This window comes from Prunus mume, linkage group LG4 (genome assembly GCF_029339155.1).
Source record: "Prunus mume cultivar Tortuosa linkage group LG4, ASM2933915v1, whole genome shotgun sequence".
Lineage (NCBI taxonomy): Eukaryota > Viridiplantae > Streptophyta > Magnoliopsida > Rosales > Rosaceae > Prunus > Prunus mume.
This window is the reverse complement of record NC_142701.1, coordinates 3010570-3025343: the sequence shown is the minus strand read 5'-3', so window position 1 is coordinate 3025343 and position 14774 is coordinate 3010570. Positions and strand designations below refer to the sequence as shown.

At 39.2% G+C, this 14774-nt stretch overlaps 2 protein-coding genes and 1 pseudogene across 2 annotated transcripts; 1 reads left to right on the top strand and 2 right to left on the bottom strand.

Moving 5' to 3' along the window:
* Nucleotides 1-156: 156 nt before the first annotated feature.
* LOC103328473 (wax ester synthase/diacylglycerol acyltransferase 4-like) lies at nucleotides 157-3540 on the bottom strand. Its single transcript, XM_089050664.1, has 5 exons — nucleotides 3315-3540; nucleotides 2324-2878; nucleotides 1475-1825; nucleotides 1041-1178; nucleotides 157-642 (listed from the first exon to the last, which is right to left on the bottom strand). Exons 1-5 carry the CDS (start codon nucleotides 3495-3497, stop codon nucleotides 448-450), a joined length of 1422 nt encoding a protein of 473 aa, XP_088906790.1. The 5' UTR covers nucleotides 3498-3540; the 3' UTR covers nucleotides 157-447.
* Nucleotides 3541-5915: 2375 nt separating this feature from the next.
* LOC107880910 (wax ester synthase/diacylglycerol acyltransferase 7-like) lies at nucleotides 5916-12542 on the bottom strand. Its single transcript, XM_089049922.1, has 3 exons — nucleotides 12360-12542; nucleotides 6211-6516; nucleotides 5916-6179 (listed from the first exon to the last, which is right to left on the bottom strand). The coding sequence occupies exons 1-3, from the start codon at nucleotides 12540-12542 to the stop codon at nucleotides 5916-5918; spliced, it is 753 nt and encodes a 250-aa protein (XP_088906048.1).
* LOC148917666 (uncharacterized) lies at nucleotides 10123-11419 on the top strand (annotated as a pseudogene).
* Nucleotides 12543-14774: the final 2232 nt, after the last annotated feature.

Sequence of the window (14774 nt, the reverse complement as noted above, 5' to 3'; positions counted from 1 at the left end):
CAATTATATTTTCAACCCACAAATTATGAGTTCTCCATCATTTATAAGCTGGTAAACATGGATACCAAAGTTGAATAAGAACACAAATTGCGATAGAAAATTCAATTATCCTTTTATGCTTCTCACATTACTTCTCTATACTATTCCCCTATAATACATAACAAAAACGAGCATACATAACATAACAAAGATTAATGTGATTGTTATTTCACTAAGCACAATTCAGATATGATCGTAAACGAAGCCAAATCGAGGTCTTTTATACATAACCACACAAACATATTAAAATAGCATAGATTAACATAATTTTTATTTCACTGAGCACAATTCAGATATAATTAAACGAAGCCAAACGGCGGAGAGGCGCTTCTAATATGTCCGCAAGTCTACATGGATATTAAACTTGAACCTTGGACCTTGTGGAGTCCTTTGCAAATTTTTAGCCTTTTAAATATTGCACCTCCCCTGAAAAATCCCTGGATCTGCCACTGTCTGTGTAGGAATATTGTCTGTGGCTTCAAGTATCATCTTAAAGGCATTTTCCATGCAGGCCTTGAATTTCTCAGGATCAATAAGGCCCTTTTGAGTTCCGAAGGCAATCCTCAGCTTTCCCATATAACTGACTACTGTTATGATAAGGTCCTGCAAAACCATTAATCGAAACATTGCAATCAGACTATGAAATTGATTGTATGATACTAGAATACGATTATGTGGTATAACCCGTGCACGTGTTGTAACATGAATAGACGATATGATTAAGATTTCCGTTGTTCTACAACTATCCAAGGACCGAACATGGGAAGGACTCACCAAAATTAGGAAAAAACCTATAAGTACCAGCACACCCCATCCCCAACCACAATGTCACAGCCCATCGCAAGTCGCAATAAAAAAAGACTAATATCAAGCTGGTTACATATAATATTTATCTTGCGGATCACTGTGATTATGTGATGTGTATTCTAAGAGAAATGAGAAATATAATTGACACACGATAAAATTCCGCAAATAGACAGTAATAAGTATTAACCACATACCTGCGGGATACCTAACACCATAAAGTAAACTCCTCTAACTGGATGATCCGCCAAAGCCATTTGCTCCGTTGGCCCTATCATATTTGATATCATGAAGCTCGAGTTCTTCAATCTGCTGTGCATGTATCTTGATGCTCCCTACAACACCGGTACCAATTCCAAAGGAAGAATACATTATGTTATATATTCTTCTATCTAAGTATGTAGGAAAACAAATACACTACGCTACAAGAAAAAAAATTAATAGTGATTGGTATTATGTGATAGATGAGTTGGCTAAAAGCACTATTAGGATCTAAGGGCACCATAGGTACAAATAATCATGTGTTAGTTATATTAGGATCTAAGCCAACAGTGTTTTTAGCCACCTCATTTTAGGTCACGGATGTCAATGGATATTAATTATGTTTTCTTTATTTGGGAATGATGGCCACCTCATAGCCTCTAATTTTCTTCACGATTTCTGACATCTTGTTGTTAATGTAAACAGCAAAAGAACTTCTCTTCCTCTTTATAAGCTTTTGTGCTTTGAACACGAAGTCCAGTGGGTTTGAAAATTCAGTTAACTTGGGCATGGTCACCGGCATGAAGGCCATTCGGTTCCCCCACGGCATCTCGGAATCCGGTTTGATTATCTCTTTGATCGGCTTGTAATCACCATGAGTGATCCTGGTATTGACCAAAACCAAGGCCGTGCAACTTGCAGTGCTTGATTTTTGGCTCTTCTCTTGCATGTACAGTCGAGTGGCAAAGAACAGTGCTCCAGATATCACATCATTTACCGTCTGCCACAAAAAGAAAAAAACAATGTTAAACACGAGATACATGAAAGAAGTCAGTTCGTACGGTACAACTGTGTACCTGAAATGATGTTCGCAAAAATAATGCCTATGTGTAGTCAGTTTCTCTTTTATTTTATTTTTTAGGCGAAAGTCATTTTCTCATTTAGTGCTCACACCCGACTTGGTTTTTGGTGGTTTATGGTAGGATGATAGGTCGTTATATGACAAGTGTATCTTGTTTTAAAGGATGGGAAATTTCAAACTCTCCGCTTTAAGCTTGGGAGTAATTTCTTGGTGTGATAATCACAATGCCATGTGGTCTTACGTACTAGGTAAAATATGATTGAGATGAAAATATTGGGTGGGTGAGAAAGAGGACATGAGGCTGGTAATTAAAGTTTGTTACTAAGTGTGAAAATTAGTAAAGTAAAATAAGGGTAAAAAAATAATGAAAACGAACTAGGTAAGTTGGGAGAATGTTATGCTTGATAAGTTTGTTACCGCGTTGAGCTTGGTCTTGATAAGTTTGATTTCATCAAGGGAGAATGTGATGCTTGATACTGTCATTGGCAGAAACTCAACTCCATAATTCCCAGATCTTATTGGTGTGCGATCATCTTGAAACAAAGAGTTCCAGCTGAAATCTTTCAGAGTGTCAAAAACCGAGGCAGAGGTTTCAGACACCCACGTCAAAATACTTCCACTGTCACCACCCCGCTGCGATCCCCGGCGCGAAGGAAGAGTTAATGGAAGAGGATTGTCAGCTCTTTGAAGACAAGAAAGCAGGGCACTCATAAAGGAGTAGCCATCACCAAGGGCATGGTGAAGCTTGAATATTAGGTTACCAGCTGCACTGCTTGTTGGGTACTTGATTATATGAACTTCCCATAGTGGTTTGTCTTTTGGATATTGTTCAAGTATTATGTTTGAAATATAGTCATGAAAATGATCATCATAAGATTTAGGTGACATTCCAGATGGAAAAATAGGAACATGGACGTGATCTCTAAGCTTCACTTCAACCCTCTTCCATTGCTTCTCTCCGTTAATGTCAACCTGCACGTTTTTCAATATTGTTTAGTTTCCTTTTAGTCATATGATAAAATGCCCATCAATAATTTTTAAATTGACCGCATAAAGTATTAAAACAAAGCTACATCCAAAGTTTTAACTGAAAACAAATATGATATCTACTTGTAATGATCCAAAATAAGTACAAATGCACAAAATGCATGTGTTTTACTTTTTCTTCTAATATAGATTGAAGTATACATTCATATGCACCATAATAGTCTAATTAAGAAATTTAACCATATGTATGTATATATATGGGAATCCTTTCTTATTTTGTATCGATAAGATGCTTTTGTTATTGACAATTTGTCTTTCAACTGCGAATATTTTGAGGAATTCCACAATTGAAGCTATATATATATATATATATACACACACGGGTTTACGGTAGAAAAGAATAGAGAGGTAAAAAAACAACCATGATGGAAGAGAATCGAGGGCTGATATTGAGGAACACATCCTGAAGGAATGACAAGATCTTCGATTCATTGATTGGAATCTCAAATTCCAAAACACCAAGAATTGACATGGATAGCACAGAGCTGTTGAGGCATTGCCCAGTAGGACTCACGGGCTCATTTCCATGCACCTCATACTCCATCCTACGTTTCTTCTTCTTCTTCTTCTTCTTATCTAATTTATATATGTGTTTTCTTGAGCTCTAGGTAACTCAATTAGAAGTTGTAGTTTCGTTATTTTTCGCTTGCATATTTATAGGAGGTCCAGGCTGACCACTGTACGCACGTGTTTTTTTAAATGAAATGCAAAACTCACTATATGCATGTTCCTTAACATTTCCCTGTACAAAGGGGCCCATTTTGATTTGGCATGAATTATATATATACATGAATCATCAGACTAATTAATGGCAAAACCTTTTCTAAGAGGATTAGACAAATCTAAAAATCTGGGGAAAATCTCAAGCAAATTAATTGCACAGATCGTTGAAAATTAATTTCATTTATTAAGAGGCTGCAAACTTTGGTTCTTCTTCTTTTAGAAGTGTGTGGATTTAAAAATAATCTCGGTGAGGTGGAGCCTTGTCCCGGAATCTAGACAATTAGCGTCATTCTTGGTGTGATGTGTGGGCGTTGCACAGCAGCCACGACATGTCAAAAGTGCAAAATGAGGATGATTATGATATGGATCTAACTTCTGGAAGCCGAACCCTTTCGGTGCGCCTTGTGTACTTCCTTGTGATAAGGACTTACCCTTTGGCTGAATTCAGAGTGAGATACTATTGGAGACATGGAACACGAAAGTCGAACCTTTGGCAAATTGGCATAGTATACGTGCACACCAGTTCGACACCTAAAACCTATGTAGGCTTTTTTACTCATAACCAAGAACTTAGCAAAGAAATGTCCTTCAATTTTCCTTTCAATGAGGAAAAGCTAAATTGCAACTACATAAAAACAAGAATAAAAGAGATTGGGGAAAAAAAAAAAACAAACAAACAAATCATATCATGGAAAAAGAAGTTCATATCTCAACCATCATTTCACAAAAAGGCAAATCCATTTCTTCAAACGACCATAACTTGGAAAAACTCAATTCACATCACCACCATAACCTAGTCTAATCACTAGATGTGTCAAATGGGCGTGCTGAGTTAGTTCGGCTCTACTCGTTTAGAGTCAGCCTATTTAATAAACGGGTCGTGTCAGTCCCATCTATTTATGAAAATCATCAATTTTGGCTCTAGCCCATATGAGCTCGAACCATGCTCGTATCGGGCCACTAAACAGGACAAGATGGGCCCACACCAAATTTGACTTATGTATTACATTTTATTTTTGTAATTTCTTTTACAACTTCATTTAATTTTTTTTTATATATTTACAAGTATGTGTATACAAGCAAGATTTATTATTTGTTGAAAAAGAGGCCAATAAAATTATTTAAAGTACATTTAAATTGAAAATGACTAGATTATTGTTTGAATTTTAAAATTTGAAACTTGGAAAACAAAATCATTATTTTATATATAAAGAAAACATTAAATTTTAATATATTAGAGAAAAGAAATAGACTTAAATTTAAGATATAAATGTAATAATATTATGTATTATTTTTCTCTAAAATAAATATAATGTACTAAAGAAGCTTTAAACCAACCGGCACAACCCATTAGGCCTGATTACCTCGTCTTAGCCTGCTCAAAGATACAAGTTGTGCTAGGCCATGCTCGGGCTGACCCGATCCACTTGACACCTCTACTAATGACCATCATCTCCCAATCGAACCACTACCAACCATCAACTAGTGGTGAAGAGAGAGAGAGAGAGAGAGAGAATAAATGGGTCAGGTTGAGTCAAACCAGGGAGGTAGTAGATGAATCAAACCTTGATGAAGCTGCATTAATGACGAGGTCGACCCAGAACCACCAACGGCCTACAAACATGGCGCTGACAATGCTTGGCCCGAAGATCACCCAAAGCTCTAACACATCTGTATAAAACAATGCCACTTGAACTTGCTTCGGTGAGTTGGGTGGTTATTAATTCGCAAAGACAAACTAGATCAGGTGCCATACGAGAGAGGTTTTGTTATGGAAAAGATGTCGGTGGATTCCACGACCATTTGAAAACAGAATACACGACGGTGAATTCCTGTTGTGTTTTTCCTTTTGTGTAGTAGTGTACATGAAAGAAGTCAGTACGTACAACGTTGTACAAAATTATTTAAGGTCACCATTTAATAGATTTCCATATTTAAGGTCACCATTTAATGGGTTTCCGTGTAGCCACCTTCTCATTTAGTACTAACACGTGACTTGGTCTTTGGTGGTTAATGGTAGGATGATAGGTCGTTATATGACATCTAACAAGTGTATCTTATTTTCTTGGATGAGAAATTTCAAACTCTCGGCTTTAAGTTTAGGGGTCATTTCTTGGCGTGATAATCTCAACGCCATGTAGTGTTCTTGTAGGGATAATAAATGGTGAAAAGAAGGGATTGTGATTTCCCAAAATATATGATTGAGATGAAAATATCGGGTGGTAATTAAAGTTTGTTACTAAGTGTGAAAAAGTTGAGAGAATGTCATGCTTGATAAGTTTGTTACCGCGTTGAGCTTGGTCTTGATAAGTTTGATTTCATCAAGGGAGAATGTGATGCTTGATACCGTCATTGGCAGAAACTCAACTCCATAATTCCCAAATCTTATTGGTGTGCGATCATCTTGAAACAAAGAGTTCCAGCTGAAATCTTTCACGGTATCAAAAACAGAGGCAAAAGTCTCAGACACCCACCTTAAAATACTTTCACTGTCACCACCCCGCTGTGATCCCCGGCGTGAAGCAAAACTTAACTGGAGGATTGTCAGCTCTTTGAAGACAAGAAAGCAGAGCACTCATAAAGGAGTAGCCATCACCAAGGGCATGGTGAAGCTTGAATATTAGGTTACCAGCTGCACTGCTTGTTGGGTACTTGATTATATGAACTTCCCATAGTGGTTTGTCTTTTGGATATTTTTCAAGTATTATGTTTGAAATATAGTCATGAAAATGATCATCATAAGATTGAGGTGACATTCCAGATGGAAAAATAGGAACATGGACGTGATCTCTAAGCTTCACTTCAACCATCTTCCATTGCTTCTCGCCGTTAATGTCAACCTGCACGTTTTTCAATATTTTTTCTTAGTTTCCCTTTAATCATATGATATTAATGCTCATCCATAATTTTTAAATTGTCCGCAGAAAGTATTAAAACAAAATACAAAGTATTAGATCAAAGCTAGATCCAAAGTTTTAACTGAAAACAAATATGATATCTACTTGTAATGATCCAGAATAAGTACAAATACACAAAATGCATGTGTTTTTCTTTTTCTTCTAATAATATAGATTGAAGTATATATTCATATGCACCATAATAGTCTAATTAAAAAATTTAACCATATGTATGTACATATATGGAAATCCTTTCTTAAAGGATCGATTTTGTATCGATAAGATGCTTTTGTTATTGACAGTTTGTCTTTTAACGGCTAATATTTTGAGCAATCTCACAATTGAAGCTATATATATATATCATTACTACGTTTTACTATTTGCGCGATGAACATGAATTCGTCGCGCAAAATGCACTACACGACGGAAAAAATATTCGTCGAGCAAACCACTGAAAACTGGCGCAACAAAATTTTTCGTCGTGCAAAATGTCTTAGTGCGACAAAAAATTTATTAAATCGCACAAAGTGAGAAAAAACCGGGTTTTTTTTTTGGAGCCAAACACTTGCGCGACGAGAAAAAGCGTCACGTAAGAGAATCTAGGTTGCAGCGTTTGTATATGTCGACGCATACTGCCACAGACATGAGATGACATAAGGAAAAACGGGTAGACGATTATGTGATGCGACATCCTGCAGATGGGGAGGCATGGAATGAGTTCGATCAAACGTTCCCCAAGTTTGCTGCTGATCCCTGAAATGTTAGATTGGGACTTGCCACTGACGGATTCAATCCGCATGGGGTTCTAAACCAACACCACAACACTTGGCCAATTTTCGTATTCCCATATAATTTGCTGCATTGAAAATGCATGAAAAAAGAATACATTATGATGACTGTTTTGATAACTGAGGATCCTGACAGGTCAATCGATGTTTACTTAAGGCCGCTGGTTGATGAGTGAAGGATTTATAGACAAACGGTGTTCGCACGTACGATAAATCAACTGGGAAGATGTTCACTTTGCGGGCAGCAGTTATGTGGACTGTGAATGATTTTCTAGCATATGCAATGGTTTCTGGGTGGAGCACAAAGAGTTATATGGCATGTCCTGTATGCAAGGAAGATGTAACTTCTGGTTGGCACGCTGGAAAAGTTTGTTATCGTGGTCATCGGAGATGGTTGCCATGGGACCACAAGTGGCGGTAAAAAGATAAAGAGTTCGACGGGAACACAGAGCGTCGCCTTAAACCTAGACAATGGTCCGGTGATGAGATCTTGGAACAGCTTAATCGTTTGGATTTTGCTGCTGTTCGGGAAAAGCAGATTAGTCGACCGGACCTTCTACACATATGAACTGGACGCACAAGCCTATGTTTTTTGAGCTCCCATATTGGTCGAAACTTAAATTGAGGCACAATCTAGATGTGTTGCATGTTGAGAAAAATGTATTCAACATATTGGTGGGCACGATTCTAGATATCGAGGGCAAGACAAAGGACATGATCAAAGCTCGTCTTGATTTGGAAAGAATGGGTATACGAAGGGGTTTATGGATGAATAGGGACAGTGATAAAGCTAGAAGGGGTCTTGCAATCTTTTCTATGAAACTGAATGATAAGAAAGAGTTTCTAAAGTTTGTATCGTCTGTAAAGTTTCCCGATGGGTATGCCTCTAATATCGCACGTTGCGTGAATGTTGATGGGGGTAAATTTACTGGACTTAAGAGCCATGATTGTCATGTGTTTATGCAACGCCTACTTCCTGTGGGTATTCGACACCTATTGCTTGAAGACCTATTGCCGGAAGATGTAGTGAAGCCAATCATGTTGTTGTCCAGATTTTTTTCCCAACTGACAGCAAAAATATTGCGAAAGACGGACATCTTTCAGTTGTGCCATGACATTGTCCAAGTCCTATGCAAGTTTCAGATGATATTTCCTCCAGCTTTCTTCACAAGTATGATGCACGTCATGGTTCACTTGCCAAAAGAGGCATTGCTTGTTGGTCCTGTCAACTATCGCTGGATGTATCCAATAGAAAGGTATATAATCATTATCATTTGTGTATGAAAAAAAGTGTACGCAACAGGGTGAAGCCCGAAAGTTCAATTATAGAGGCTTGGGTTCAATATGAGTCGCTTACTTTCTGTGGAATGTATTTAAAAGATGTGGAGACGGCTTTTAATCATCCTCAGCGCAATAATGACGGAGGTATGAGAAATGAAAAACTTTCTATTTTTGCCGCACACGACCCTTTAGAGATCTTGGAAGAGGAGAGTCATTTTCTAGAAATGACATGGAGGTAGCGCATTAGTTCGTGCTGAACAATTGTGATGAGATAATGGCATACTTAGATGAGCATGAAGAGATGATTAAGCGAGGACATCCATCACATTTGGTTGCCCAGAAACACCGTGAATTGTTTCCACAATGGTTTTTGGATTCTGTAAGTTACAAGTGTTTTGTATTTGACAAATATAAATTGTAGTTTTTAATTTTGTCAGACTAACATGTGAATGATTTTGTAGAATATTAGGTGAATAAGTTGAAATCATTGAATTCCCACACTTACAGTGATGAGTTATATAACTTGCTGTTCGGCCCGATTCGCGCTGAATTGTTCTCAGGTTGTAATGTTAACGGCGTCAAATTTTTTGGGACTGCACGAGATGATAAGTTGTGTACGCAAAACAGCGATGTCCATGTCCCAGGTGGAGGCAAAAGTACGGACATTGATTTCTATAACAAACTCACAACTGTCATGCAATTGCTTTACAAAGATCGATACCAAGTGATCATGTTTAAGTGTCGATGGTTTGATACCAACCCAAATAGGCTGGGAAGTGTTAAAATCGACCATGGCTTACTATCTGTGAACATTAACAAAACTTGTTATGATGACGACCTTTACATTTTGGCAAACATGGCAACACAAATTGTGTATCTAAATGACCCTAAAGCTGGGAGCGGTTGGAAAGTTGTTTAGAAAATGGATCATAGGAACGTGTATGCTATACCAGAACTAGACCCAACTGACAACGACGTAGATAATGTGGCTGACCAACGTTTAGAATCTTCAATGGAAAATCATGTGGAAACACTTCGAGATACAAATGTTATACAAGAACTGTTTCAAATACAAGAAGTGTCTTCAATCGAAATACCGATTCAGTCAATTACAATCGAAATACCGATACGATGTTGCAATGGGCCCGAGCAACGACGATGACGTAGTTATAGAGGAGGATGAGGAGGATTGGGAGACCGAAAGTGATGATAGGGACGATAATGAAAGTTATTATAGTTCAGATGATGAAAAATGAATATTTTTGTAATTTTTAGTGTACTGATTTTGTGTAATACAAATGTTTGAATATATGTAGTTGTTATATCCCGCTAGCACCACTGACACCACATTGGTGATGCGTCGGGGTCACAGTAAGTATAGATTTCCTTCAACTCCAGTTCTTTTTATTTTTTTTGTTCTATTTTTGTTTTTGTTTTTGTTTTTGTGTGTGTATTTTATAGTTAAATTTGTTATTTATTAATGTCATATTTTTTTGCAACCAAGAAGAACACTCGAGAGCCGTGTCGGCAGTTGAAGACGGCGAAGGTCACCCGGGTGACCAACGATCATATCAACATTGGATACGACAAGCGTTTACATCGAGCTGCACCGACGCTGGAGTTGTATAGCTCTTTGGCCCACGACATTGGTCACGTCGTGCGGACCCATTGCTCGATGCATTGGAAGTCTTGGAAGGTCATGCCTGACGAGATCAAGACAGAGGTGCGCGGCCAGTTGTCGGTATGTATCCTACCTTTTAATTCTTTTTCTTTCAAACTTTATATATTTGTGTTACTTAATGTATGTAATTAATTTATTGCAGACGAACTACAACTTGGAGGACCTCGACGACGAGTCATTGGCGTACGTCAATGCAGACCCTTCTCTGAGAGGTACAAGCAGTGGAAGAGCGACTTGCACCACCATTTTGAGGCTTTTGATGATCCAGAAGTCGCTCTTCAGGAGGGTTGCTCAAAGGAACTTGAGGGGCGGGAGGATTGTTGGGCGTGGCTCTGCACTCATTTTCAGGGGCCCTATTTTGTGGTCATTTGTAATATGAATTTCAAATTTATTATATATTTCTTACTAATGTTTATTTAATTTTTTATATTTCATTTCAATTTCAACTAATACGTTTTATTTTTTGTATAACAGAATAAAGCCAAAGTCAATAAGGGCAATAGGAAGAAGAAGACTTTTCTCCACCATTCAGGTTCCAGGGCCTTCTCATATAGGATGGATGCTCGGCGGCGGGTAATAATAATATAATTTTAATTTATTTTTTAATATTTCATTATTCTTAATTAATTTTTTTCGTACTAATATTTTTCTTCTCTTGTTCAATTTAGGGGGGGTCCAAATTCCCAGAGATCGCCGTCTTTGGCGACGTTTATGTTCGACCTGGGAATGAGTTGGCCGAGTCCCTTCATGTAAGTATTATTTCATTTTAATTCTTATGTTACGCATTCAAGGTTAAAGGTTATTATATGAATGTTTTAATTTATATTTTATGTTATGTCAAATAGGCAACGATGGTGGAGAGGAGCCAGTTGGTTCTTCAGGAGTCCGCCTCCCAACTTCCTCCTATACTCCGATCAGTCTGTGGATCCTCCACAGGATCTGGGTTTCAGATCTTGACGGAGACATTGGATCAGACTCGGGAGGAGGTCGGGGACATAGTGTCGAGGATAGGGAATGCCCGCGGAGGGAACCCACCCGTTCATCAGCGATCAAGCGGTCGGTGATCGCTTTGACAAAGACAGTGGCCACTCTTTAGAGTCGGATGTCGGTGATTCTGCACTCCCTCGCACGGTCCGGCATTCTAGTCCCGCATTTTGATGCATCAACCTCCGAGCCCGTCCACCCGAGCATCCCCACGGCACCACCCTTGAGACCCCGGACCTCCGAGCCGCATGTGCCAGACGACAATGTAGATTTTGGAACATTATTTGATTAGTTTTTTATTTTCATAATTATTTTTAAAAAATTTCTCTTGTAGTATACATTCATTTTATTTTATATAATAAATGTATTCTTTACAATTCTTTTTTTTTTTTGCAATTTCATTTTATTACCAAAAAAAAAACCCAAATTCATTTTTTAACAAAATAAAAAAAAACTTAATATTAAATTTATAAAATATATATTAATTTTGCGCGATGAAATGTTTCTCGTCGCGCCAAGTCACATATTACAAAATAAATAAACGTAATTTTTTTTTTAATACATATACTTTATTCTTGAGCGACAAAGTCGTTTATCGCACAAAAAGACTTTTTTGTCGCGCAATATCGTTCGTCGCGCAAACGTTAGAGACACAAATTACGCGACGAAGAACTATTCGTGGCGCAAATGCCTGCGACACGAAGCGCATGACGAATTTTATCCATCGCAAAGTGTTGTCGGGAGGAACCACCTTTCGTCGCGCAAAGGTTTCTGCGACGAACAGTTGTGTCGTCCCTAAACCTTTTGTGTAACGAAGGTTAACCATCGCACAATTTTGCGCGATGAATGCACAAAATTTGTCACACGAAGTCTTTCTTCATGCTCTTTGCGCTACAGATTTTGCGCGACGAAATTTTTGTCCCGCATGAAATTTGTGCAACTAAAAGTAACTTTGCTCTGAAATTCTCTTCGTCGCGCAAACTGTAAAATGTAGTAGTGTATGTATGTATATTAGAGTTTACGGTAGAAAAGAATAGAGAGGAAAAAAACACCATGATGGAGGAGAATTGAGGGCTTATATGGAGGAAGACATCCTGAAGGAATGACAAGATCTTTGATTCATTGATTGGAATCTCAAATTCCAAAATACCAAGAATTGACATGGATAGCACATAGCTGTTGAGGCATTGGCCAGTAGGACTCACGGGCTCGTTTCCTTGCACCCCATACTCCATCGTACATTTCTTCTTCTTCTTTTAATATAATTTATATACGTGTTTTCTTTAGCTCTAGGTAACTCAATTAGAAGTTGTAGTTTCGTTATTTTTCGCTTGCATATTTATAGGAGGTCCAGGCTGACCACTATATGCATTTTAAAAAAAAATGAAATGCTAAACTCACTATATGCATGTTCCTTGACATTTCCCACTACAAAGGGGCCTATTTTGATATTCAACTATTATGAATTTGGCATGAATATATATATATATATATATATATATATTGTTGATGCTCTTTTTCGGAGAGGGTCAACTTAGAGAAAAGACAAATGTTTTGCCTGCAGCAGGAGAAGGGCCTGGGCTTTCAATAAGGGAAGCGATCGTTAAGCTTCAGGACACCGGTGTGGTGCCAGCCGAAGGCTCTCCGATGCTTAAGTCAGCTAAGAGTGGTAATTTTAGCAGAGTAATAGTAAAAGGTAAGAAAGTAGTTACCCTTTTTACTAGGGTGCTGTTCCCTATTTATAAGGAAGTGAAAGTGGGAGGTTTGTGTAGATTTTCGATGTGGGACTTTGTGCAAGCCGCTGTGGTGGTGACACATGTCATAGAGATTAGGTTTGGTAGTTTGTGAGCTTTGGTAGTCGGAAGCTTCGGCAGGTGTCTGGCACCTTGGAAGAGTGTCTTCCTTCAGCAGGGGAGAAGGCGTGTCTGCCTTGGTGCTAGTCGTTTTGAGGCTGGATATGCTCGGTTGATTATGATGTAAACAATTGTCCCCCAAGTTCGCGGTCAAGAAGTAACTTTTGAGTTGGGAACTTGTTAGATTTTGTGTAATCGTGACCGAGCATTCCGACTTCAATAGGAGCCGTAGGGCATTCCTCAATCCCCCAAGTTGGCAAGCTAGAAGTTGCGTCAACATTTGGAAGGTATGGTGAAAGCTATGTGAGTTTCCAATGCTGTGGGTAGCTACGTACCTGGGCATTTTGTAAAAAGAAAGTTAAGGGCTGGGCCTTGAAATTGGTTTACTAGTGCCTTTGGCAAGGAAGTGTGATTCATTTTCTAGGTCTTTGGTAGGAGAATTGTAAGAGCCTTGGTGTGGGGTTATACCCAAAGCACATGCCTTGTCGTTCGGCAAGGCCATTTTGTCCCTTTTTTTTTTTTTTTTTTGGGGTGGCCATGTGACATGGGCTTGGAAAAATTTGAGCTGGGCCCTAGGTGGGCTTCAGCAAGAAAGCTGGGGCAGGGCCATGGGTGTATTTGATAGAGCTAGGACTTTTAGATAGCTGGGACTTTTTGCAGCTGGGCCCTTGTGTTTTTATAGCTAGGGTTGGAGAAGAGGTTCAAGTTCCCCATGAGCTGAAGACCTGCCGCCCCCGTACTCATGCCATCCAAGATTTTTGCGGACGAAACCTACCGTTCGGCATGGCACCTGGGAGGTTGTGGGCTAGGCTTAGGTGAGAGGAGTGAAATCTGAATGCTCAGCACCTATTGTTCGGCAAGGTTCTTCTTGGTAGGAGGCAGGGCCTTGCCGGTTTTTGTTATGATTCCAGACTGGTTGGGTCACCATTAAGTTGGCACGATCCTTGCAGAGAAGAGCAAGGCCGTTTTGTTGTGTTTCTAGAACTGAGTTCGGTAAGATCCAAGGGGGATTACTCGAGGTCTTGGATCCTTGCCTAGCATAGTTGCCGATCGGCACCCGTCATTCGGCATCGTGGTTGGTAGTCTTGGTTTCGGTCACAGCTTACGTCACAGCTTCGGTAGGTCTAGTTTTGAAAGAGGAGAGCAAGAAGTGTCATCTCCTTAGCCGGTGCACAGCCCTTGCCGTTCGGCAAAGGCATCTTAAAAACATTTGCAGATTCTTTTATCCTTGGCCAGGTAAGTTCCCTGCGAGGCCTTCTTTTTCTTTGCTCAACCCTTGTCGTTCGGAAAGGGTGACTTGAGAACTTTTTGTTGTTGTTTGTTGTGAACAAAGGAGTTTTGCTTTGCGTTGGGGCTGGGCTGTTGCGAAATCCTTGCTGTTTCGGCAAAGGTGGCAAGGGTGGGTTAGGTAATATTGTCTGAGGCCTCACGTGTGTCTTTCGGCAGGTTTAGAATTTGGCAAGGTTTCGGCAGGTTCAATTCCCTTCGGTTGTGCTAGGGTGTTGCAAAGGAGGCTGGGTCCTTAGAGGTTCGACAAGGAGGAGTGTTCGAGAGTTTTCAAGAACCTTCAGCAAGGCACTTGCCGATCGGCAAGGGTCTTGTGAGTGTGGGTGA